Source organism: Benincasa hispida, chromosome 3, assembly GCF_009727055.1.
Source record: "Benincasa hispida cultivar B227 chromosome 3, ASM972705v1, whole genome shotgun sequence".
Lineage (NCBI taxonomy): Eukaryota > Viridiplantae > Streptophyta > Magnoliopsida > Cucurbitales > Cucurbitaceae > Benincasa > Benincasa hispida.
This window is the reverse complement of record NC_052351.1, coordinates 34,967,106-34,994,747: the sequence shown is the minus strand read 5'-3', so window position 1 is coordinate 34,994,747 and position 27,642 is coordinate 34,967,106. Positions and strand designations below refer to the sequence as shown.

At 32.0% G+C, this 27,642-nt stretch overlaps 1 protein-coding gene across 3 annotated transcripts; it reads left to right on the top strand.

The window, feature by feature from the left end:
* Positions 1 to 2,267: 2,267 nt before the first annotated feature.
* Positions 2,268 to 6,218, top strand: LOC120073742 (interactor of constitutive active ROPs 2, chloroplastic). 3 transcript variants are annotated; one of them, XM_039026562.1, is made up of 4 exons: positions 2,268 to 2,996; positions 3,662 to 3,764; positions 3,864 to 4,029; positions 4,387 to 6,218. In XM_039026562.1, exons 2-4 carry the CDS (start codon positions 3,745 to 3,747, stop codon positions 5,971 to 5,973), a joined length of 1,773 nt encoding a protein of 590 aa, XP_038882490.1. In that variant the 5' UTR covers positions 2,268 to 2,996; positions 3,662 to 3,744; the 3' UTR covers positions 5,974 to 6,218. The 3 variants fall into 3 exon arrangements, with proteins under 3 accessions (XP_038882490.1, XP_038882491.1, XP_038882492.1); XM_039026563.1 differs by having other exon boundaries at positions 3,659 to 3,764; XM_039026564.1 differs by lacking the exon at positions 2,268 to 2,996 and adding an exon at positions 3,003 to 3,551.
* The last annotated feature ends 21,424 nt before the right edge of the window (positions 6,219 to 27,642 follow it).

Sequence of the window (27,642 nt, the reverse complement as noted above, 5' to 3'; positions counted from 1 at the left end):
ACCTGACTTTCAAAGAAGACTGATTAATTGTGAGTTTAGTGGAAAAATAATCGATCAATCTTCATCTAAACTCTAAGAACTCTTTCCCAAAATGGTTGTGTAGTTGAAATCCCCACTTTACCCTCTGTGAAGGTCCCAGAAGGTTCTAAATTTATTAAGAGATGGCCAAGAGGATAGGCATTGCCCAAAAATGAAATTGACAGAGATATCCAATCTGATTTTGTGTTCCAACTGAATTACCTTTTTATTTTGATCTAGTTGTTCATTTTAGAACCAATGAATCAATGAAAGAGATATTGATAAATATTTTTTAACCATATATTTTATCATTATGAGAGTGACAACTATATTTTAGCCGTGATTTGATCAACTTTTTAAATATATGAGTGATTAAATTCGAGTGGTAATCATTTCTTTAATATTGTTAACCAATCTAAGTATTCTCTCTTTTTTTTTTTATTTGTATTCTACCACTTTATTGTTATATTTTTCTTATAATTCAACCTTTGAAGTAAAAAATATCTAACCTATTAGTTGAAGGTACATGTCTTAATCAATCATGTTGGAAGTTCTTTAGATATTTAATATACAAATAATGATGAGGACTCTATTAAAAAGGTTAAGTTGTAGCAGTATTCATTAAACGCTAGAAAATCGTTCCTACTTTTGAATCAAATTCACAATAAATTAGGACGAATGGTATGTCGAATCCATTGTTTAATTACAAAGTGACATGTCCCCAACTGATTGTCAAGTTGTTTTGTTTTGGTTTTGCTTTGATGTTTTCAAAGATAGAGTCATCAATACAATCTTACCTTTTTTTTAAGTCTACTCTCTCATTATTATTTTATTGCCTTCTGCAGTAAAGCTACATGAACACTTGTTTCTATCCACAAAGGAAATAAAATAAAATAAAATAACTTCATAAGAGAAAAGGTGGATGTGGCTAATTTGGATTTTTGGTTTCACATGACAATTTTCGGTGATATCATTTATTATTATCCTCTAAAATCCATTCATGAAACCATCCATCCACTGAATCCATAATATTAGAAGTCTATGCTACAAATTTTGCTTTCTTTAATAAAACTTTATATTGATTGTACTTGAAAAACAATCTATTTCACATAATATGTGTAAAATACAACTCTCAATTTTAAGATCAAACCATCTCTTTTTTACAAAAAAAAAAATCTCCCTCTCCTTAGAACTTAATTGGTACTTAATAATTCACAATAAGATTTTAAAACTGTGCAAAGCAAGACAATGGGTATCTTTATTTTTATCCTTTTAAGAAAAAGGTCCAAACTTTAAGGTTCAATTGACTTTTTGATCATTCAGTCAAATGGGTTTTACATAATTATATAAAGGATGAAAGATTAATAGAGTTTAGCCAAAGTATATACCTTTCATTCTTTCTTTTTTTTTCTCAAATGACTCTCTCTCTCTCGAAAATTACAATATTATTTACCTTTGAGAGTAAAAATTTAAGTCGAAGAAATATCATTTTAATTTATATATTATGAATTTATTTGATTTTTAGTCTTTATATTTACAGTTATCCAATTTTAGTTCTTGTACTTTCAATAAAATTTTAAATTTAGTTCTCATAGTCAATTTCGATGAGATTGGTTAAATAATAATTAGTTTTAATGCAGAAAATACAACGTGCAAATATGTTTAAAAATTTATTAGTAAAATATTAATAGATAATAAAAGTTTTTAAAAAAATAATAAAAAATAATTAACTAGAAGTAGAGATTAAATTTAAGATCATTAAAAGTATATTGACTAAAATTAGACAAATAAAGTACAATGATTAAATTTAAGAAATTTCAAATGATAGAGACGAATGATATTTTAACCCAAAAAAAAAAAAAAAAAAACTATTAGAATTTTGAACAAAGCAATGTCCTATATGCCACTGCATCTATTTTAGGTTGCAATTTTTATCTAAAATTTTAATAGATATTTAGTCCAAAGTTAGTGTACGAATCTCAATCATTGGTTAAATTGATCTTAGTTCAACAGTAATTAACATAATTTTTTTTTTTTTAGAGATCTTACGTTCGTAACTAAAGAGAAAAAAAAAACAAAACAAAAAAAAATAAATAAATAATAATCCAAAACCAACTGGTTGAATGATGAACAAGTTCAAAATTTCAAAGAGTTGCTGCGTTTCACATGGCAATGAAGTGTTTGATAAGAATCGTGAAAGAAAAAATTTCTCTTTAGTATTCATATGGGAAGCATAAAGGGAAATTAGGCATTTCCATGCATAGAATAGCTCTGGAGGTGGTCCTTCTGTTCTGTTCATGGAGAAGCCTATCTCTGAGATCCAACCATTCACAGGTCTTTTTCATCACATGGATACCCACATGTTAGTCAAGGCAAAGGCAAGGTAAAAACCAATTGCTTTGAAAAAAAAAAAAAAAAATGGAGCGGTGACCCATATTCAAAGCTTCCACACGGTTTTCTCAATTTCAATCGCTAAAGTAAAGCCAAAGTTGTTGGAATCTGATGGCTGAGTTCTACCCTCCAAGTCAAAAACAGAGGTGGGGGATGAAGAAAATCAAGTGTAGAGTAAGTGATCTTGCCGAATCACGTTACTTTTTAAGCTTAGTCTGTGACTTGCTTGTGTTGCTGCACATAAAAACAAAACTTTTTCTCTGAGGACAAACTTCAAACACCTGGTGGGCATAGCTCATTTCGGCGAAATTTTCTTCCATCATTGGCTGTTTTGGCTGTAGTTCAAAACCCAATGAGGAAATTTGCAGCTGACATTTCTGCTTTGTGGCCTGTGGGTAAGCAGTAATATTTGACAGTGGACACTGAGATCCTTCTCACGATTTCTCTCACGAGCTTTGAAGCTGTAGGATTGAAGCAAAGTCCTTGGCCTTATATACTACTGGCTACAATGAGGTAGAGAGAATGAGAATTATGGCAAACCAGGTTGTCTCTCAGAGCAATTTGGTGTGAGCTACCACTAGCTTTTGGTAAGATCAAAAAACCTGCAAAGAAATTGTTAAGCGTGATTGGTTTTTGTGCTTATTTTCATCTCTTAAAACTTCCTGATTTGGTTTGTGTGAGGCAGATTTTGCTTGTGGTTGCCTTTTCTGGGATGAGTTTACATTTAGGGGATCATCTAGGTTTCTGGTTTTCTTTTTGTTTCCTTTTACTTTGTTCTGTTCTGTTCTTTCTTTTTTTTTCTTTTTTTCTTTTTTTTCTTTATATGATTTGTTTTCGCATGATATTCTTTACTGTTTTTCAAATAAGCAAACAAACAGTTTGGCCCAAGGAAAGGGAGAGAGAGTTGAAGATCATGCAACTTTTACATATGGCCATGATTTGTTGGGGCCAACAGAGCACTGTGAAAGTAATGAAATGGAGAAAGTGGAGAAAAGAGATTTGAATGAAAGCATTCATATACCTTTTCTTTTGGTTTACGTATATTTTTTTTTTTTTCCTGAATATCTTAACAAAGTGGCTTTGGTTGGTAGAAGTGGGGGTGGTTTCTCCAGAGTTTCTTTGAAGGGAGTGTTTGTTATTTGGTTGTTGCATTTTTCTGTTGATTCTGATTAAGGCTACCATCTAAATTTTTGCATTCAGCTTTTGTTTTTATGTTTAATTTTTAATGAAATAATTCTCTGAATTGAAGCAGTCCTTGTGGGTCAGAGAGCTTTGAAGGGGAATACCAACTATTCATTCAAGCCTGCTTTTATTCTTCAGCAGGAACTGCAAAATATGCAGACCTCAAAGCCTAAGTAAGATTGCCAGTCTTTCTTGTTCCTTTTCTTCTTTTAACTTTCTGTTCAGATCATCTTGCTGCTTGAGTGTTGATTGTTTTTCTGTTATGAGTGCAGAAGTTTAGAAGCACCACTGAGAAAACCTCGACCCACTCGACAACTTAAAGCACCGGGTTCGGATTCTGTTTCGGTTTCGCCTTCTCCACTTCCTTCGAGTAAAATGACAAAGGAAAGAAATCCTAAAACTATTGTTACAAAATCAGTTCAAAGTTCAGTACTTGAGGTACTTCTCAGTTCTCCCCAACCATGGTCCTGCTTGTTTGAGAGGCTGTTATGAATTCAATTTTATACTTTTTAGAATAAAACTCAGTGAAAACATGAGCCAATTTCCTTTTTTTTTAAGTTGTTATCTCTCATTTCCTATTAGTTTGATCTCATGTTGATTAAATTTGTTTATTTCATTAATCTGGACTCAAACTACCAATTTTCTTTTGGAAAAACTGTTTATGAACTTATTTGTATAGGATATGCAACTTCAAGTCCTTTGCAGATGAGAATTGCTCATTTGCGTCCTTTTGAAGATTTGAAAACGAATTTCATTTGACATGATTTTCATTCTTTGTATAACTTTAAACTCCAGAAAAAACGCCCAAATCGAGTTTCTACAATGGAATCACAGATTGCTCAACTTCAAGATGAACTGAAAAAGGCAAAGGATCAACTGAATGCCTCTGAATCGGGGAAGAGGAGAGCAAAAGAGGAAGCTGAAGAAGCTAAGCAGCAGCTTAACGCCATGTCCTCGGAGCTTAAGGATTCCAGACAGCAGTTGCTAGAGCTTTCTGCTTCTGAAGATGAACGGATTCAAGAACTACGTAAAATTTCGCAGGATCGAGATAGAGCATGGCAGTCTGAACTGGAGGCTCTCCAAAAACAGCATTTAATGGATTCTGCTGCTTTGGCTGCTGCCATGCATGAAAATCAGAAGCTTAAGCTTCAGCTGGAAAGAATAGCTGGTTCGGAGGCGAACCAGAGTAGACATGCCGAGTCTGCACATGCTGAGATTCAGGGCCTCAGAATAGAACTCAAAGAAACACTGTCACTGGTGGAGGAACTCAAATCCAAGCTTTCTGAATATGAAGATTCTGAAGCTCAGGCTGTTGAAGATCTGAAGAAAACACAGATGGAACTGGAAACAGCAAACGAAACCATTGAAATGCTTCAATCAGAGGGAACCAATGCGATGAAAGCGTTCAGCTCCATATCCTTGGAGTTGGAGCAATCCAAAGAAAAGGTTACATCATTGGAGGCTCTTGTTAGCAAATACCAGAATGATTTGGCTGAAATTGACAAGAAAAATTTGGAGGATCACTCTGAAAATAAGAACAATGACAAGGAGGATGAAGAAAATGAATACGTTAATCAGCTTAAAACTGAGCTTAATTGTGTTAGATCTGAAATGGGTCAACTGAGACTAGCTTTAGATGCCGCTGATAGAAGGTACCAGGACGAATATCTTCGAAGCACAATACAGATTAGAAGTTCTTATGAAGAAGTGGAATCTATAAAATCAGAATCACGTCGTAAAGAGGCTGCATTCGAAGCTGAACTCATTCAAGCCAAGGCACAAATCGAGCAACTGAGGACGCATCTTGAGGATAAAGAAGCTCAACTTCTGAGCATTGCCAAGGAAAACGAAATTGTAAACTTGAACCAGAAAAGCAAAGAAACCGAAAATGAATCCGACCTTGCAGAACAGCTGAAGAAGTTAGAGGCTGATATTGAGGACTTAAAGGCAAGTTTGCTAGATAAAGAGACAGAGTTGCAAGGAATCATTGAAGAAAACGATATGCTCCGGGTGGACATTCAGAAAATGGGAACAGAAAGGAAGATAGAGCACGGCGAAACTACTGATCTGGAAGAATCAGCAAGATCTGCAAATGAAGAGGCTTTGAACAAGCTTGGTAGCATAAACGAAAACTCAGAAACGGAGGCAGAATTGAGGAGGTTAAGGGTGCAGTTAGACCAATGGAGGAAAGCAGCTGAGGCAGCTGCTGCAATGCTCTCACCAGGGAAAGATGGAAAACTTGTAGACATTTCAGGTTCTATTGACAGCAACTATCCTCTCAGCTCGTTCTACTCCGAAGACCTCGACGATGACTCGCCGAAGAAGAAGAATATCAACATGCTGAAAAAGATAGGCGTTCTATGGAAAAAGAGTCAAAAATAGAAGACAGAATTGCAGCATCATTTTCCCTCAAGTATTATATGCAAATTGGATTGGTTTGGCTTCTTCTTTTATATAATTTTAGCTTGAATTGATAGGCAAGCAAATATTTTATTTGGAACTGTATATTATAGTTGCTCAAAATGGGTCAGTTTTGATTTCTTACAAATGAATTCATGATGCACTTCTGCAAAAGACAATAAGTTTTCCTTTTTTCTTAATTGCAGGTGAAAGATATCGAAAAATAATGTATAAGCTTTTAAGGACTTTTTAGTCATTTCAAATTTTCAAAGGATATATATATATATATATCTTAAGATATACATCGGGGTCATTGTTCAAAACTACATTACAATTCCTTCTTCTTCTAAGCATTCAATTTGAATTGTGATATTCAAATGTATCCAATTTTTGTTGATATTTTAAAAAGCGGAAAAAACCGAAACACTAAATCAATCCAAACCGATCTAATAGTTTCGTTTGATTTTTTAGTATGAAATTAGACATCTTGATTTGTATTTGAAGAAAACAAAAAAAGTATTGATTCGGATCGGATTAGAAAAATCAGTCAAAACCGAACCGAACCAATAGTATATATATACCATTAATAATAAACTCTTCATTAGGTATCTTTTAGTATTTTAATTATTATGGTCCATGTATATTTGTTGTTTAGAAAAAATACCAATTATTATGGAGCGTGTATGGTTTTTATTGAGAAAACTGGCAAAAAAAACAAAAATATCAAATTTCAATTTATATATATATATAAAGAAAGAAATAGATCCAATTTTAATTTAAAATGAGAAAAAATAACCAATTCAAAAGAAAATGGAATTAAAAATAAAATTTTGGAAGAAAAAAAATGTCAAAAATAGAGAACCAAACCGATAATAAACTGATCCAATATAATCAATCCATTGGTTTTGTTCTTTATTGGACATTAGTTTGAATCCGTTCTTTATAAAACCAATTGATTTGATTTAGTTTGATTCTTAGTTGATCCCAAAACTGATAAAATCGAACGATTATCACCTCTAATTTAGATTGCCTTGACGTTATTTTCAAAAGCAAATTAGAAAGCAAATATATGGCGATAAAGCAATGGGATCATAGCCAATCAGAATGTCATAAATGAAACCAAAAAGGAAAAAAAAAAAAGCTATTACTCTAATTTTTTTGAGTGGGCATCATTCTGTTGGGTCGGCCAAAATCCTATAGGTACACATTCAAGTTCAAAAGGGAACGTCCATGCATCTCGAAAAGGAAATTTAAACTCTCGTGTTCTAGGTCGACCTGGAACGAACACATCCATAGCGAAAAAAATATAACATATTTAAAATACTTTAATTAGATTAATTTTAAAGAATAAACATGCAATAAAATTAAGAATAAAGAGAAAGAAGATATACAACCTTTGTAGTTTCAAAACTTCTCCAAATCACCTCCAATTTCTTCATGAACGGTTCGTAGACCACCACAGGAGTCTTCTTGACTATTCTCTTAGAACGAGATGGTGGGATCCAGTGAGTGACTAATTTAGAGAGAAAAAGTTTAAGGATTTTAGAGAAAATAGGTTAAGATTATCAAATAATCTCATAAAATTCCACTTGGCCAAGTAAAATAAATTCATAAAACTCTTCCTTTTAAAGGTTATATCATGCAAAACATTCAACTTTGAGTTTGATGAGAATTTGACACTAAAAATCTACTAACTCGAAGTGGGATTAGTGGGACAAGTGTCTTCAATTGAAAACAACACTTAGCAATGCAAATGTTGGAATTTCCCACTCAAAATTGTTCGATCTTTCCACTAACTTGGTCAAAGGTCAATGTTTGACTCTCAAAATCCAAAGTCAACAATTTTGACTTTTTTACTTTCAAAGTCAAAAGTAAACATTTTGACTTTTATTGGATTTTTTACCTAGACGACCATTTTGACTTTATTGCAATTTTGACCTAGTCAACTATTTTGACTTTTATTGCAATTTTGACCAATTCCATTTAATTTCAAAATTAATTCTAATAACTAATTTTATTAAATTAATATTAATTTATTTAATTAAATCCAACACTAATCTCAATCAATATGAATCCCTATTCATAATCTTGATATTTAAATCTTATTTAAATATCTCCTAATTTCTCTCTATATGTTTAATTCACAAATAAACATTAGGTTAAATGTATCGTATGTATTTAACATTTTACTCCAAAAATCGAATTCGAACACTTCAAATTCATTCGTCATACTGTTCTAAGGTTTAGTCTGATATAAGCTAGTAAGGGAACCTCATGGACTATAGATCATAGGCTCCAACGATACGAGATTAACTGACTAAACTCTTTAACCCAATTAACCAACATTTGTTGACTACTGGGTCACTCCACTAAAACCCAGTAGTTGCACTTCCCTCACTGTAGATATATTTCTATCGATATAACCATAATCAGTAAGTCAACCCTTTACAGGTTGTTCGTAATAACGGCTGGGTCAAAAACTGTTTTACCCCCAAGATTGCATCTTGCTCCTTAAGTCCTACTGATCCTCTAATGAACAATTAGTTTGTGATCCAATCACTAAATCAAGACCCTCTCGGGCCGATCAGAGGATGAGGCCCCTTGTTCAAGACTTAAAGTCAACACTTAAGAGAACAACCTCTCTACTATCCCTAAAGCGGGTAGGAGTGAATTTCGTCTTGCACCCAATGTCTCCAGTTATCTACCCAGTCTCACCCCTGAAATGGGAGACTTATTGAGTCGGCGCTGTTGAGTCAACCCTCACCCATGAAAATCTAAGGATAATCCCGAATAAACAGAAGTTCATAATTAGCTCAGGATTAAGGTCAAATTACCTAGGTCATCATTTTGAAATAGTCAGTCTTAAACAGTAAACAGCGTTATAAAGTAAAAGCGACTTATTTCTTGGTCCTGTCATAAAAACTCTTTGCACAAGACACCCTCACTCGCATGCCTCTACATGAACGATTCAGGATCACATCGTTTGTACTAAATACAAAGTGGGCCACTTCGATAGTGTCCCAAGGATAATGTACCCAGCCTTATCCATATACTATAAACCATATTAGCTATCTACTCGAACTTGATCCACTTTTATGTCACTACATAAAGTCCAAGTATTCATGTAATAGCCATGGATCTTAGTTTATTGGATTTAGGTTCTTTCTAAAATGAAATGAGCAATTCATAAATTTAATAACAACTTTATTGAATAAGCCTCAATAACATTTTTATTGATAACAGAATAAGTTTATTGTTCACAAACCACGAGTTTTAAGACATAAAACCCAACAAAATCCCACTTGAACTAAAACTCCAATGGTAACACATGTATTCACATAATGTTGAGTTGTTTGAGTTTTAGAGAGAAATTCAATAAACTAGGACATCACATACCCATAATTTGTCTTCACTAGGCATCATATACCGATGGATTTTTCTCCCACTTGCCCTAGATTATACAACTCGTAATCTTGACTCTCTATGTGACCCTCAAACACTTTAGCCGTGAGGACCTTTGTAAACTAATCAACATATAATAGATTTCTAACTTCAAATACATATAAAATGCATCTTATACCTCAACTCCTTGAGGTGTTACTTGATGCCATCATCAAATATTGATGACATGAGTTTCTAGTAAACCCATGTTATGGTCAGACTGTCACACAACCCTCCTACTACATCAAGGCACTCTCAACTCTTGAGAAAGATACATTTAACTAGTTCTAACAACTCTTGTTATAGGACCAACTGAATCAATAACACTTGCTGATTTTTTGTGACTTCTATGGAAACTTTAACACAATACTAGCTTATCACAAGATTGATACAAATACTTTATTTTCTTCTAGGTTGAAGAAGTATTCAACTTTTAGATAGTCTACAGATAGGCATACTGTTGAACGACGTTCCAATTCCTTAGGGTTTTGCACCAACACATGTGTCGGTCATCCCCAAATTCTGAAATAACAAAAACAACTTTTATGTATCATAAAAAAATTTTACGACCTCTCCATAACTCATATGGAGTTCCAAAAATCCTTTTAATGGAAAACTACGTTAAAGTATATAGTAATCTCTACTGAATATCTCCAAAACTAATTAGGTAACTAAGCATAGCTCATTTATCAACCAAACTATGTATAACAGGGTTCTGTTTCTTCTTCTTGATGTATCGTTATGCTGAGGCATCAGGTACAGAGAGCTTGGATTCCATATTCTATCAAATAGTCCTGCAATCAAACATATACTCTCCACCTCAATCTAATTAAAGTGTCTTAAATGTTTTACCTAACAAGTTTTCAACTTCAGTCTTATACACCTTGAACGTTTCAAATGCTTCAAATTTATGATGAATTTAGGAAAACATAATCGTACATTGAATAATTATCTGATGAAATATTCATATCGTCCCCATGCTTTGACATTTATCGAACCATACAGGTCTGAATGCACAAGCTCTAAGGGTTCTTTGGCTCTAAGACCTTTTCTCGTAAAAGATCTTTTAATTAGTTTACCCTCAAGACAAGACTCACATAGAGGTAAGAAGTTGTCTTTTAACTAGTTTAGTACACTTTTAACCAATCTCTCAATCCTATTGAGATTAATTATGCGCAAATCTTAAGTGCCAAAGAAATGTACTCGAACAAACATTTTGCCTTTTGTTTTTCATTTCAGCCGTTTTTAAATATTACGATATTTAAAATGGCCTACACTTTGGTTGGTTTTAACACAAGTTGTTTTCTAGTAGAACAAATAAAAATAATTCTTTTGTTAATGAACACTTAATTTATGTCAAAAGATACTTTGTATAATTATTCTAACAAAAGATAGATATAAGATTTCTTTCATTTCATAAACAAAAAGTACATTATGAATCTATCTCTAGATATCAACTTCATAAACTTCCACTGATTTTGCTGAGATAACCTCTTCTGTTCAAAACCCTGAGAGTTATCTCACCTTTCGTAAGCATTTTTAGAAACTCGTTTCCTTGTTTTGCTTTTTCGGATTTCTTCTTCACAAGGTACTTTGGGCAGTTTCTTTTCCAGTGTCCATCCTCATTGCAGTAGAAACATTTACCTCTGTTTCATGTCCCTTAGATTTCAAGAGTGACTAATAAGTCTGAAGCTCATTGAGAAGAGTAGTTAAGTTATATTCTATCTTGTTCATCATTGCATTTGTGTGGAACTGTAAAAAGCTCTTTGGAAGTGACTCTAGAATAAAGCTTACTTGACTTTTCTCATTTCTGACAACTCTGTTTACTTCTGCCACATTGAAATGGACCATCATGTCCAAGACATGTTCTCTAATAGAGGTTCCTTCTTTCATACAGCAATTATAAACGTACTTGATGGCATCATGTCTAATAAAGAAGGACGACTGCCCAAACATCCCTTAGAGAGAATTCATAATCTCTTTAGCGGTATGCATACCATCTTATTTCTTAGCCAAAACATCAGATACGTTGGCAAGAATGTAGACTCTAGCTTTTTCATTCTCCTGTGTCCATTTGTCTTATGTATCCCGAACATTTTGGTTTGCGTTTAAGCCGGGGTTTGAAGGACATTCCTCGGTTAAAACAAATTTAAGATCATCGATTACCAGTATTGTGTTCAATTTTTATTTCCACGTAGTATAATTTTCCCCATTAAGCTTCTCGAAAGCAAGTAATTGTACTAAAGAGCTAGTCATGCTAAAAATATAAAGAAATTCTATTAGTGAATTGCTATTATCCAATCAGGTTTAGCAAAAAATAATAATGTACCCATCATTATTCTTATTGCAATGGTACTTTAGAGGTTTAAAGTAACATCTACCAAGGGGTAGTCTGCTACTCCTCTTTTGAATTGAGACAATCTCAGCTAATCACTATTATCAGAGTAACTCATACTCCAATAGATTTTTTAGCTATCGTTTCTTTGGTCTAGAATATACTAACACTTGGTAATTCTCGTAAGTGTAACCCACCATTTCCAAATCTTAGAGGTTAGCAGCCTCAACAATGCTACCGAATTTGAGAGTCAAAGTTAGGAATCGACCTAAGAGACCCTATACATTTTTGGAGTTTAAGTTGTTTTGAATCTCATGTTACAACCCTCCGAGAGGATAGTCGTTGAAAAGACGACTAGCTAATGCTGCCTAAAAACGACGAGCAGGCACAACATAAGAATCTCACGGTCCAAACTAATGGAAAAGACTACAAGATACGTTGACACACATCCTTCGCCCACTTACTATGAACTATTTTCCCTATTCACCTTGATATTCACCCATGCAAAAATTTTCGAATGGAGGTCACTCCCAGGGTGATACGAAACCGAGCATGAATCTCACGGTGTGAATTCTTAGGGACGTGAAAGCTAAGAACAACATATCGTATATGTTATTAATCTCCCACTAAAGTGTTTTATACAGTTTTGGGTAAATGTTTACTTAGGTATATTATGACTAATAAAACATACCCTAAGTCTAGGTGATTTTTTCGAGTATAATATTTATATTAGAATTAACCCTACGATGTCTAAGTGATAAACCAATTTCATTACCTCACATCGCTCACGCATGCTCATAAAATCGGGTTAACTTAACTCATACGCCGGCTCAATTCCCAGGTAGCAGATGTTCCATAAATCGTCAACTTAAATACCTCCAACCTTAAACGGGATCTCACTGGCTGAGTTATTCTTGTAACCACCAGTTTTACAAGATATCAACCTATTTTAACTATTAAAATAGTATTTCTTAGATTCCATTAACCTTAAGTGAGCATGCTTTTATCTTTGTTATAGATTTTAAAGTCTTATCTCTTTTCATAACACTTATAAAAAAAGACAACCAATAGCATGCATCTAACATGCTTTATAGAACAATTATATAAACATTCATTTCATGCATTAATATAACAACTTACATAAAAAACATAGAGTACTGCACATGCATACTATATACTATAACACTTATAATATACTTGCAATGCATGCTACATACTTATCCTATAGTGGGATTTTAAATCTACATGGCATACAAAATGCACACATAAATAAATTATTTAATTTATACATTCACAATGCATAATTAAATAAACACACTAAAAAAGATCGGTTTTGACATCCTAAGTTAGCTAAAAGCTAAAATTATGAAAATAATAAACAGAAACCAGCCTCGAACACTTCGAAACACATCGAACCAACTCAAATCGCTTGAAAAACACTTGAACCGGCTTTAAAAACCTAAAAACCTAGTAAAAACTGCCCAAAACCGATAAAAAAAATGGTCAAACCAGTCGAACCGAGTCGATCTAGACCATCTGGACCGGTTGAACCACCTACCAGGCGCACATGGGTCATACTCAGGTTTAATGGAGCAGGTGCGGATCGGCTGGCGAACCAGAACGCAAGACAAAGTTGGACTGGAGCGTTGACGTAGACGCCGGATCTGAGAGTTGTTTTGGGTCTGTGAGTTTTTCTTCACCAAATTTGAAGTTCACTTTGATGAAACCGAGCAATTACAGCCTAAAAACAACTATAATAACTCTAGCAAATATATAGACCCTTCGCAACACATTAAAGCCCATAAAACACCAGGCAATTACAATCATCATTACAAAAGCCCAAGAGAGAAATTTGGATGTCAAAACCGAAATTATCCACTTTAGACCACAATCATGTTGGGGTTGATGCCCTAAATCTCCCAGGATCCTGTAGTTTGTAAACACCTGTATGAACAAACGCTTGTGATGTGATACCAATTGAAGAAACTCTTAACGAAGANCCTTCGCAACACATTAAAGCCCATAAAACACCAGGCAATTACAATCATCATTACAAAATCCCAACAGAGAAATTTGGATGTCAAAACCGAAATTATCCACTTTATACCACAATCATGTTGGGGTTGATACCCTAAATCTCCCAGGATCCTGTAGTTTGTAAACACCTGTATGAACAAACGCTTGTGATGTGATACCAATTGAAGAAACTCTTAACGAAGAGCATCCATGAGCACATTCAGATCTTTCCAATTTCATTTTGACCGATATACAACAAATACATTCCAATAGATAGTTATGCAAATTAACACTAATTAATGACATGCTTCAAACAATAAAACACAAGGGAAAAAGTTATCATACCAGTTGAAGACTCTCTTCAAATGTCGAACTTAAAGCAGCGGAATAACCTCTACATGCTCTATTGCCCAGCAAATCAGTCGGCTGCGGCAACATGATCGTCTAAACGAATGGCAACAACACGAACAGTCATGAACAAGAAAGCAGCGGGGATGACACCACCAGTTGGAGCCCTTGGTATTCTCGAAGTGAGAATCCAAAGTGTAGTCTTTGGTGAATTTAGTAGAGGTAAGAGAAAAGATAGATCGTGTAGACGATAAACAAATGGGAGGAAAGAGCTATCGTATAGCAGGGATGTTTATCGTTTAGATAAAGCTACACGATCGTATAGGTTTTACTAAGCGATCGTTTAATAAAAGGTAGACGATCGTTTAGAAAATGCAGCACGTTATGCGATCGTTTTGGAAAGCTAAGCAATTGTTTAGGGAAAGGTGTGCGATCGTTTAGACACTGGTGAGCGATCGTTTAGACGATGAGATACTATCGTATAGGCTCGCAAGCTAGGCGATCGTTTACGTTTTCACACGTTTTGCAAATTTTCGAACCTATATGCCAAATGAAAACAATTTTCATTTTATTCATCGATTATCATAACCGAATGCGGTTGCTCCCACTAACGCACGATTGAGGAGAATAATACGACAAATTATCTCATAATTAATCAATTTAATAATTAATGAGTATAATCATAATATATTCTTACCTTATAGTTTGATATCACATATCTACTATAATAATTTCTCCTCCACTTGATATAAATCATATTTATATCTAATTTCCTCCAAAATAATGTATGTCATACATTTAGCCAATTATATCATATATAATTAACCAGTTCAATTATATCATATATAATCGAACTCTCTCTTGTCAATTTGAACATTTCAAATTGACCCAAATACTGATTCTCGACTTTATCCAAGCTACTAGGGGACCTAATGAACATGTGGCTCGAAGCTTCAACGGTACGTGAATAGCTGACTAAACTCTTTAGCCACGAGATCCACCATCCGTTAACTATTAGGCATTCCACTTGAGACCAACAGCTGAACTCTTCTTACCACAGATATATTTGATCCATCGGATATAATCAATCATGAGTACGATAACCCTTCACAGATGCTTGTAAGTACGGCTGGGCCAATTTACCGTTTTGTTCCTGTAGTTACATCTCACTCCTTAAGTACCACTGATTCCTTTAATGAACAACACAGCATAGTCTAACTATGTGTGAACACCTCTTGGGCCAAGAGAATGTGTGTGGTGCCACATTGTTCAAGCCCTAGAATCAGCCCTTAAGGGAATTATCTATCTACTTACCCCTGCTTCGGGAGAGGAGTGAATTCCATCTTGTGTAGCTAAGTTCCCAGTTCCCAAATCTGACGAATCCCCAAAAGGTAGGTTTGAATCAGTGACCTAGCCACTCGCACCCATACAAATCAAAGAACCGCCCTTAATGGTAGGAGTTCCCAACTCACTCAGGATTGAGGTCATGTTACCTATGGTCATCCTAGTGAAGTGAAGTCTCTGTCATGAACGGTGTTATATAACGAGATGTTAACAATTCGTGGTTAGTCTTATACAAACTCTTTTATTAGGACGCCCTCGCTCGCATGTCCACTACATGAATGATTAGGATCAAACTATTTGTGACAAGTCATAACACTTGTGACCATTCCACAAAGCGGGTCACATCCGTAGCGTTACCAGGATAAGTTTCCTCTTATATCCATATACTACAGATCATTTGGTATCACTCAACACATGATCCACTTGTATGTCACCACATACATGTTTGAGTTATATACAGATAACCAGGGATTTTGTTTATTGGTTTGTGGTGAAGCAAATAAAACATACAACTGAGTAAAATCAAGATGTGAAGTAAATATCCATATATTATACAACACAAGTGTTCGTTACAAACAGTTTACAAACTATAGGACACGAGACTTTAGGGCATCAACCCAAATAATAATAAGATGAGATATTTTTTTCAATTGTCTATGAAATAGGAGATATTTTAGTTGCGTTAACCACAAACCAATAAACTAAAATTCCTGGTTATCGTTGTGACTTAAGCATGTATGTGGAGACATACAAGTGGATCATGCCTTAAACACCTAAATGTCGATAGTATATGAATAAAAGGAGGGAAACCTCTATCCTGTGACACTACGATACAACCCACTTTGTAAATGTTACAAGTACTATAAAGTGTTATAGATGGTCTGATCCTGATTATTCATGTGGAGAAATGCAACTTTGGGGATTTGTCTGATTGGGGAGCTGGGAACTCAGCTACATAAGATGGAATTCACTCCTTCCTCGAAGCAAGGGTATGTAGATAGATTGCTCTCTTAAGGGTTGATTCCGCAGTTTGAACGATGTGGCGCCACCACTTTCTCGTAGCTCGAGAGGTGTTCACTTATAGTAGAACTATGATGTATTGTTCATTAAAGGAATCAGTAGTACATAAGGAGTTAGACGTAACTATAGGGACAAAATGGTAAATTGGACCAGTTGTACTTACGAGCAATCTGTGAAGGGTTATCGTACTGTTGATTGGTTATATCCAATGGACACAGAAATATATCTGTAGTGAGAAGAGTGCAAGTGTCGTTCTTTAGTGGAGTGCCTGGCAGTTAACGGATGGTGGATTTTGTGATTAAAGAATTTAGTCAGTTATTCACATACCGTTGAAGCTTCAAGCTACAGATCCATAATGTCTCCTTGGTAGCTCAATGGATTCAAGTTGAGAATCAGTTTTTGGGTTAGTTTGAAGTGTTCAAATTAACTAGAGGGAATTTGATTATATATGACATGATTAAGTTGGTTCAATTATATGTGATATAATTGATATGATGTATAAGATACATTAATTGGAGGAATTTAATATAAATATGATTTATATTAAATAAAGGAGACAAGAACTATGGTTTAAATATTACGAACTATGGTTTATATATTACATATGATGTGATATTAAAACAATAGGTTATAATTAAAAAAATTATATAATAATTGTGGTTGGTTATTTTCTCCATTAACCGTGAAGGTGGGAGGTTATTTTCAGTTTTGGATAACTGAAGGATAAAATAAAAAGTGTTTTCATTTTGCTAAGAGATCGCTTCATTAGTATATTACTAATTATTTACTCACGAGAGACTACACGATAGGCCTCACAAGAGATTAAACGGTGGAACGACATTTACTAAACGATCGTGTAAACGATATAGCGTGATTTACTAAACGATCGTGTACTAGTGAGTTTTTACTGAACGGTCGTGTAAACAATCTAGCGATATTTACTAAACGATCAAGCATTCTCAGTCTATACGATAGACATAACTTTTTCCCACTTGCTTGATCGTGTAGTTCGATCGTTTCCTTCCTCCATCCCTCTACCAAATTCACACAAAGCCCACACCTACTGGATTCTCACTCTGAGAATACCAAGGTTGCCAAGTGGTAGTATCGAAGGGTGCTTGTTCGAGGAGAAAACTGTTCATGATTGCTAGACGATTGGCTAGGCGATTTGAACGATAGCGAGAGGTTGTTGTCCAATTTCTCACGAGAGCGAGAGATTTACAGAAGAAGTGTTCTTCAAAGGTATGTCTCTCATTCCTTTTGTATTTGTTTGCTTAAGCATACTATAATTTTGTTAAGATCCATAACTGTTATGTATGTTTGTGAATGCGTTTAATTCTTTCACAATGGGCTTGGAAAGATCTTGCTTCCGCTCACTGGTTCTCTTGAATAACAGTTCTTTCAAAGCATTCATCACATGAATCAATACCGACTATATGCAAAAATTAACCAAAATTGAGTATTTTAAGCATGCTCTGATAACAATTGATGGAATGAACATATGCGCAACAGAAGAAATAATGGAGCTAAAGTACTCTAATTAAGTTAATTTCAAAGAATAAGCATACAATTAAATTAAGAATAAAGGGAAAGAAGATATACAACCTTTGTAGTTTCAAAACTTCTCCAAATCACCTCCAATCTCCTTATGAACAGTTCGTAGACTACCACGAGAGTCTTTCCGACTATTCTCCAGCCTTAGAATGGAATGGTGGGATCCGGTGAGTAACTAATTTAGAGATGACAAGTTTAAAGATTTTAGAGAAAATAGGATAATATTATCAAATAATTTCATAAAATTCCACTTGACCAAGAAAAATAAAATTCATAAAACTCTTCATTTTAAAAATCATATCATGCAAAACATGCAACTTTGAGTTTGATAAGAATTCGACACTAAAAAATCCATTAACTCAAGATGGGATTAGTGGGGCAAGTGTCTTCAATTGAAAACAACACTTAGCAATGCAATGTTGAAATTTCTCACTTAAAATGGTTGGATCTTTCCACTAACTTAATTTCCCACTCAAAATTGTTGGATCTTTCCACTAACTTTGTCAAATGTCAAAGTTTGATTCTCAAAGTCCAAAGTCAACAATTTTAACATTTTTACTTTCAAAGCCAAAAGTCAACATTTTGACTTTCATTGCTTTTTTATCTAGTCAACAATTTTGACTTTATTTTAATTTTGACCTAGTCAACTATTTTGACTTTTATTGCAAAGACCAATTCCATTTAATTTTAAAATTAATTCTAATAATTAATTTTAAAATTAAATATTCTTAAATAATTAATTAAATAATTTAATTAAATCCAACACTAATCTCAATCAATATGAATCCCTATTTATAATCTTGATATTTAAATTTTATTTAAATATCTCTTATTTTCTCTCCATATATGTTTAATTCACAATTAAACATTACATTAAATATAGCGTATATATTTAATGCTTTTCTCTAAAAACCAAATTCGAATACTTCAAATTCGTTCGTCACACTGTTCTAAGGTTTAGTCTGATATGAGCTAGTAGGGGGACTTCATGGACCGACAGATTATGGACTCCAACGATTCGAGATTAACTGGTTAAACTCTTTAACCCAATTAACTAACATTGGTTAACTACCGAGTCACTCCACTAAAGCTCAATAGTTGCACTCCCTTCACTGTAGATATATTTCTGCTGATATAACCATAATCAGTAAGTCAATGCTTCATAGTTGTTCGTAATAACGGTTGGGCCAAAAACTGTTTTATCCCTGGATTACATCTTGCTCCTTAAGTCCCACTGACCCTCTAATGAACAATTGGTTTGTGATCCAAACAGAGCTCGTTGTTGGCACTCTAGAACCATGACGCCCACACTTATTCTGACACCGTCGATATTATACATATTTCCTAGCGAGTGTTAGAGAAAGATCTTATAAATTGCCCTACACCAACAACCTAAAAGGCCGCCGGGTAAGTAATTCTCAATGTACTTAACCGAGTTAAATATCTTATGTACTAAATTAGGCATCAGAGTGTGCTCAATTCGACACTACACCATGCGAATACTTCTTCAAAGATGAGCTCCAACAATGTGCCTGAACCAAAGGAGTGAGCCAAAGGAGCACTTAAGGTTGGCGTGTGAGTTTCTAATGCCGATAATTTCAAATGTTTGAATGTCGCCTGTGCACTTTTAATAAATTTCTAAATAGTTTGACTATTGGTTTAATTGTTAAGTTTTTCCCATATCCAAATTTAGCATTCTCAATAAATATATAAAATCTGAAACCTCTTCTAGATGATAATATAAACAGTACACATTATGTCAATTAAACTATGCTCATTTTAACGACGTGTAATTTAAATTGAAGAATATAAAAATGCAGATAATATACATGAGGCGTTATACGAAGAATTTGATTCTGATGGAAAGAACAGATTTTTTAAAAGTGAATAATCTTTTTTTCAAGCAAATGACTAATGAAGAAGTTTTTACTCATATTGTATAAAATACATATTTGTAATTTATATTTACCAAAATTTTAGGCAAAAGGCACATTGGGACTAATTTTTCTAACCAAACATAACTATAAATGAATTGTGGGAACTAATTTTGAAATAAGTTAAGAGTATGATCATCAAATTTGGACATTTAAAAATTTATAAATTAAAATGGAATAAGTCTCAAAATATAACTTTTCAAAAAAATAATAATAATAAATTTCTAAGGACCAAAATAATATTTTAATCTTTAAATAATTATTCACGCTATACTTGAGGAACCAAAAAGGAAAGGTACATTTAGTTGATATAAGTAATAGCTATAAATTCATTCTTGTATTCATTTCTACTAACGTGTCATTTTTATAATTAAAAACAAACATATTTTTTTATTTTTTTAAATAAAAAATGTTTTTTTAAATATTTTTAAATATTTTTTTCTCTCATCCTTTCCCTCTACCCATCCATGCACCGCTACTTTTTTCTTTTCCTTTTCTTCATATTTCCTCTCCTTCTTCTCTATTCCTTCCACAGAGAGGAAAAATGCCACGTCTGCTCAAAATTTCAGGGAAAAAACCTCTAAAATTATAGCAAATAATGGAAACTTGCAAGTATTTTGTATAATTTAACCCCATTTTTAAAGATTTAAATGAAAAAAAAAAAACTGTGAAATTATAGCAAATGAATGAAATCCACAACACCAGATTAGTTAATTTAAGAGTAATATTTGGATGTAACATGTTATTATGCATCGTGAACTTGATTTAAAAATTAAAAAAATTTAAAATATTTCATTTTATATTTAATGACACACGTGAGAGAAGAGCCTTAATTAATCCTTTATCCATTTTTACCATATTTTTCGATAGCTCTCGTATTTATAATCTCTTTTCAACCCTTAAATTGTCAATGTGGGACAAAGAAATCTCTCTCAATTGTGAATTTACTATAGGTCATGGACCTAGTTAGTTGTGGGTCATTCCCAACGTTACACACTCTAATCAAATAGTAGAAATGAACAAAAATATTTATAATAAAAAAAAAAAAAAAAAGTTTGTCACATTGACTGTAGTTGTACAAATATAAGTGTTGATCAAATATTTTTTAAATTAAAAATTATAATTCTATTTGTTTGAACTAAATGAGAATAGACCGTGGAGATGGAGACAGATGCATTAAGATTCACTGAAAATCTCCAACTTTTTTGCATGACATTGGCAAATGAATCCAAACTTCTGTTGGGTATCCAACAAGTCACTGATAAAAGGACATAAAACAGCTAGTTTAATTTCTAGCATTTATTTTTTTTAAAAAAAATAAAAAATTATGCTCTAGTCCAAAAAAAAACTATATATATATCTGTAAGGCTCTGTTTGTGTTAAATTAAAGTGAGAGTGGAAAGGAGTTTGCAGTAACGAAGATGAAAAAATTGGAGGTTTGTGCAGAGACTATATACAGTTTCAGCTGAAAATGACCCATCATTCTTTTGGGATATGCATTGCACTTGATCTTTTAGGGTTTGGACATTCATGAATCATAATAGATATTAATGGGTACTCAAACTATTAGTTTCCACCCAAATTGATGTAACCCAATACTATATTTCATTTTTACTATTAATTTGATAGGAGGATTTGAACTACAAATCTTTTAGTTACTAATATAATTGTACGGAAATTTCATAACATTTTAAAATTTTCGTTACTTTTCATGATAATTATTTTCAATCATTAAATCGCATATCAAAGTAAGAAGATCTACAACTTGAAATGATGTGGCAAAGTCCTCTAGAATGAATATGCGATTCAAATTTGTGAAGGTGATTGTCCCGCATTTCAATCCTCAATTTCTGTATGACATTCTAAGGGTTTTCTACTCCAACGTCAAGGGTAATATTACAACTTCGAAAAGGGATTATTAGTTTTTTTTAAAAAAAATAAATAAATAAAGAAATTAGCTTTAGCTCTTGTTTTATTATTTTTGTTGTTTTTGTTTAAGAACCTTTAATTTAATTCTTTTGTTTTAACCTTTTTCAATTTAAATTCTCGCCTTTGATGAATGCTAAAAAAAACTTAGTCAACAATAAAACTAAATGAAAAAGAAAATGGTTCAACCTTAGAGAGAGAAAAAAAACTCAAAATTTCTAACCATTTCTTTGAAATTTTAAAGAATAATTAAAAACATACTTATTTTAGAAGATTTTTTCCTTTTCTAAAATTTTATCAATTAACTATGGTCACTTTTACATGCATTGAAAAGTAATCCATCAACGGTAATATAAAAAATAAATGCCAGTTGATTATTTTTTATTTTTATTTATTTTTTTTGTTTACCTATTTTTCATAATCATAATAAGATGTGAGACCCACCTTGAAATTTGTAATCAAATTATGTAATCTGATGGAGGAATAAAAAGGTATTTAATCTGATTGCAGTTAAAAATTACGTGGGACCCATTTACCATTACCGTATCTATCGTTATCATTACAATATTGTTACTTGTAATAGTATGAAAATCATGAATTTTTCATATCTATTGTTAGCTTTAACCTTTACCGTTATTGTTACCATTACCATTTCCATTATCGTTAGGTCAAACACTAATAGTAATCGTAAATGCGATCAAAAGCAATTCAATTGTATTTGCAATTCACGCCTATTACAATTCATCCATCAATGAAATCTCATTCCGATTACACTAATTTTCATTATAGTTTGTTAAATGTGGTCTAAGTGCGATGTTATGAGATTGTGAATTTATCATCAATTAATTTTAACATTCATAAACAATGAGATAATTGTCAAAACGAGCATAACTTAACTAGTATGATATGCGGATGTCTATACGACTAGGACGTTTGTGGTAGAAAAATAGAGAAAACATGCATATTTTAAAGAATAAAGCATAAATTTACCTTTCCCCTATTTTAAATAAGTTGCCACACATAAATTTAAACTCATTCTTCCCAAATTCATCAAGTCCAAGATTTTTTATCTTTATCAAACTAATTTAGTATCTATTTTGATTTTTCATTTTGGTTTTTCAAAATTAAACTTAAAACTTTAGGAGAGTTTCTTTCTTGGTTAATTATTTTGAAAAACGTTTTAAAATTTAAGGAAAATTTAGAAGAAAAAGAAAAAGTTTTTTTTTAAAAAAAAACATATTTGTTATTTTAGAATTTGATAAATATTCAAAGTGTGAACACAAACACAATCGTTAAAATAGAAAAAAATAATAATAATAAAAAAACGGAATTGCAATAAAACAAGACCAAATGATGGACGGAGGAATTTGGATTTATTATTAGCTTTAAATGAGTGAATGGTTTTCAATAGAACAAACAAAACAATTTTAGGGTTATTTAGATAGGGAGGTGGTTTTGAAAGTTAATTGGAAAAATGGGTGGTTTTCAACTTATTTAGAGAAAAATTGGTGTTTTTTTTAGTAATTTACTAAACGATCGTGTTCAACAGACACATCAATGCGGCGTACAAGAAAAAAATAGTAAAATATTCTCAAATGATCGTTTTTTTTTTAATGCGGTATTCGAAGCTAAAAAAAATAATAAAATATTTCTAAACACATCTCTTCAAGAGCGCATTTGGATGGAGACAAAAAAAAATACTTTTTTTTCCTAAATAAGTCGAAAACCACCACTATTTTCTCCAATTAATTTTCAAAACTACCCCATCTAAATAACCAACGACCAGAAGCGTAATTAATTTCAAAGAACCATATAATAATAATAATAATAATAGTAATAGTAATAAGATAATTAAATTAAAATAATGTGATATGATGTGATTTGAAATTACTTAAAAGACGGTCATTTGGTTGTGCGTTAAAGAAAGGGCAGAGTCAAAGGCCAAATATGAAGCCGACACTGTCATTTCACATCTTCTACTTAATTGCATGGTGGACAATCAGATTTTTCTTTCTTTTTTGTTTTAAAAAGAATAGTATCACCAACTTCTAATTTCGAGATTGATAATATACATTTTATATCAATTAAATTATACTTATTTTCTCATTTTTCTATCCTCCTCTCGTTCATGAACATTTTTCTTACCAATGCAATACCATCCCATGATACCCATTATTGTTGTCATCTTATTAATCATCACGTCTATTGTTGTGTCATTACCGTCACATACTACAAAATGAAAATATGTTCGCTCTATTTTAGATCAAATCTCTTCGAATTACATACAAAACTTTAAATTTCAAGAACTAACGGGCCATTTGGGATACCAACTAGAAGTTGGAGTGGGTTATTATAGCCCACCCCATGCTTATGGCACAAATATAATATTGGTATGTACAACCATTTATAACTTAGAATTAAGTATAGTAAATATTATTTCAATACTTTTTTTGCTACCTTATTTATTAGTTGCTACAATATTTACTATTTGTCACCCATCATCTATTTTCTTCTTTACTGCGTTATTTCCTACTCAAACAAAAATAGTTTATATTTCAAACACAAATTATTATAATCCAAACTAAAATTGTCTGCATCATACATACTAGAGGTTGTTTTGGGGTCCAACATGAGATAGTATATCGAGACCCATTATTCTATCCCATCGATTTTAATTGCTTGTGGATCCATTTTCGAAACGTGTTTCATATCTCACCGTCATTTTCCTTCCTTGCATCGTATATTATCTCAGTACTTGAACATACTCGATCATACTCAATCGTCCATACTCGATCAGAACTCCCCAGATATCAGAATTCTTCACATCCTATTTCATCTTAACGTTCCAAACAACCTCTAACTATATAATCCATCAACTATAATAAATACCGATTATAATAACCAATTTAATACTTCTAAAAGTTTGTTTTTTAACTTGAAAATAAATTCAACATGACGATAAGTGTTGAAGATGAATGAACAGATTATGTATATAAATAACACTTTCTTGACTTTGAAGAATGGGAAATCACTGTCAAATCAAAACAAATTTAGGGTGGCCTTTGTTTACTTCGTGCACAGTGATGTGCAATCATTCTTCACACACTCCTAAATTTTCTTTGCTTTTTACTGTCCCCCTCTAAAAGATAAATACATGTTTTTTAATTAAAAAATTTGTTTTTCCAATCCTCCAATGAGGATATTTTTAATCAACCCTCTCCCAATCTCAGAACAAGAGTAATGTTCTAATAAATAATCAATTAAGAGAAACCTTACAATATTTATAAGATACGTATTACTTATTCTTTTAACGCCAATTAATTTAAAGATTCATAAAATTCAATTAGATATTTATTTTACAGAAAATAAGATCCAATCCAAAAAAATAAATCAATATTTCATTTTTTTCCATATATAACATTGTTTGGTTAAATTATAAATTTGGTCTCCATAGATTAGAGAAAGTTAGAATTTAATCCTATAATTTTACAGGGATTATTTATAAAACTTTTATAAACTAAAAAAACAAAATTTTAACTTTCTTCAAATTATAATAACTAAATTTGAAATTTATCAAATCTGATTTATTTCAAGTGGGAGGTTGATATAAACCCACTAAAATTCATATCTGTGGAGGTCAAAGAGATTGGATCAATAAGAAAAAGTTTAAACAATATCTTTAAAAGTGGAAGAAGAAGGCCATATATATAATATATGGTAGAAACTCAAGTACAAATATGGAGAAATTCCCATTATTCAGGAGATTTTCATACTGCAAAGGGAAAGAGTAAAGTGAAGTGTCCAATGGAAGAAGCCATCACATGAAAGAGGAAGCCTTTTTTTTCCCCATAAAAGTTGGTGGAAATAAGGACTCAAAATGACACAAAGACAAATAGTAATCTCAATCTTCAAGAAAAGCATTTATAGCTTCAAAATCAGCTGATTTTAAGCCAGAGGATGAATGATTATCAAACTATGTTCTTATTTTAGACATCAACATTACATCGAGAAAAAATGATTATTTAGTAAAAATTTGAGGTTAAAAATATAAATTTAGAAATTTAGAAGCTAAATTGAAATAACATTGAAATATTAAAATTAAAATCGTATTACTTCGAAACATAAGGACTAAACTGAACTGAACTCAAGACTTAATGAATAATGGTATGTTTAAGGTAAGAACTATCCTAAAACTATAACAACCATCTATTGCTACAGTAAATACCCAATTAGCTACCGTCAAGATTCAACGCTATTTCAAAATCCCAATTTGCTACAATTTTTACTATTTTAATTTCATCATTTTTTTATTCTTTACTATAGTGTTTACTATTTCCTTCTCAAACTAAAATAATTTACACCTCAAACACCTACTATTATTATCTAAATTAAAATATTCTACATCTCAAATACAAATTATATAATCCAATTAACTTAGGACTATAATAACCAACTTCTTAGCCCAAACGCCTCCTAAATGTATAACATTCTTGAAACTTATAAACCATATTAAAAACTAAATTCAAAGACCTAAGAACCAAAAAGGTATATATAAAAGTTAAGAGACATGTAAAATGGAGAATTTGATATTCTAATTTATTGTTCGAGAAAATATTTTGTCCTAACCTTTTTGAGTAATACTCATTCAACTCATCGTCCTAGCAAATATATATATAATCATTATATACCTAAAGAAAAAAAAAGAAATTAAGATAAATTGTAAAAACTACCGCTGAAGTATGGTGGTAGTTACAATTATATCTTCAAACTTTTAATTATAAAAATGAAGCCATCAAATTTATATAAGTATTAAAATTGGACCTTCAAATTTATATAACAATTGTATAAATTAGAGTTCAATTTTTATCATTTTCAATTTCAACAACTATTATAAGTTTGAAGGTTCAACTTCGAATTTATATAAGTTTAAGAACTCAATTTTTACTATAAAAAATTTGAGAATATAACTGTAACTACTATCATACTCAGGATGGTTGGTTTAGTAGGGTCATAGTTTAGAGTTTCAGTTGAAAACTCAAAATTTCGAGATTTCGATAGGTTTGAAATTTCGATGGGGGATTTTCGATTTTCTCCTAATTTCTCAAATTTTCAAAATTTTCATCGAAATCTCAAGGGAAATGCAAGGAATGTTTATTCTCTTTTACCATACAAAATCTTTATTTTCAAACCACATATTTTGATTCAAATATTTTCCATTGAATTTTTACATAATTTCACCTCAAACACGAATTAATTTGAGTTCTCCGATATTCCACTTATTTTCTCTCAAGCTCTATCTACTTGTAAAGATTTTTTTTTTCTTCTTCTTTCTTTTCCATTATGTTGTATTACGTTTAATGTTAAGATTTTTCTATTCTTATTATGTTATGTTAGTTTAATGCTATGATTTTTCACCACTTCATTTTATTATAAATAATTTACAATTATTTTATATATAAATCTTTCACTTCCTTTAATTTCGTAATTAATTTCCAACATTTGATATTATTTTGTAAATATCATTTTTTATAACTTTTGTTCTCGCATGTACATTTACATAGATATTTTACAATATACATCTAAATGTTATTACTTTAAAAAAATTGTGATTAAAAATTATTAATTATAATCAAATTCAACCACAATCAAAATTTCATGAACTAATAATAACAATTTCATCAATTTTCATAAAGCTTTTTGAAATTCAATATCGATATTTTCATCGATATTTCT

What these genes read in the sequence shown, in the direction of transcription:
- LOC120073742 (XM_039026562.1), top strand. Translation starts at nt 3,745, where the DNA reads ATGCAGACCTCAAAGCCTAA. An exon ending in ATGCAGACCTCAAAGCCTAA is followed by an intron (nt 3,765 to 3,863) that starts GTAAGATTGCCA and finishes TTATGAGTGCAG; the next exon opens with AAGTTTAGAAGCACCACTGA. An exon ending in TTCAAAGTTCAGTACTTGAG is followed by an intron (nt 4,030 to 4,386) that starts GTACTTCTCAGT and finishes TTTAAACTCCAG; the next exon opens with AAAAAACGCCCAAATCGAGT.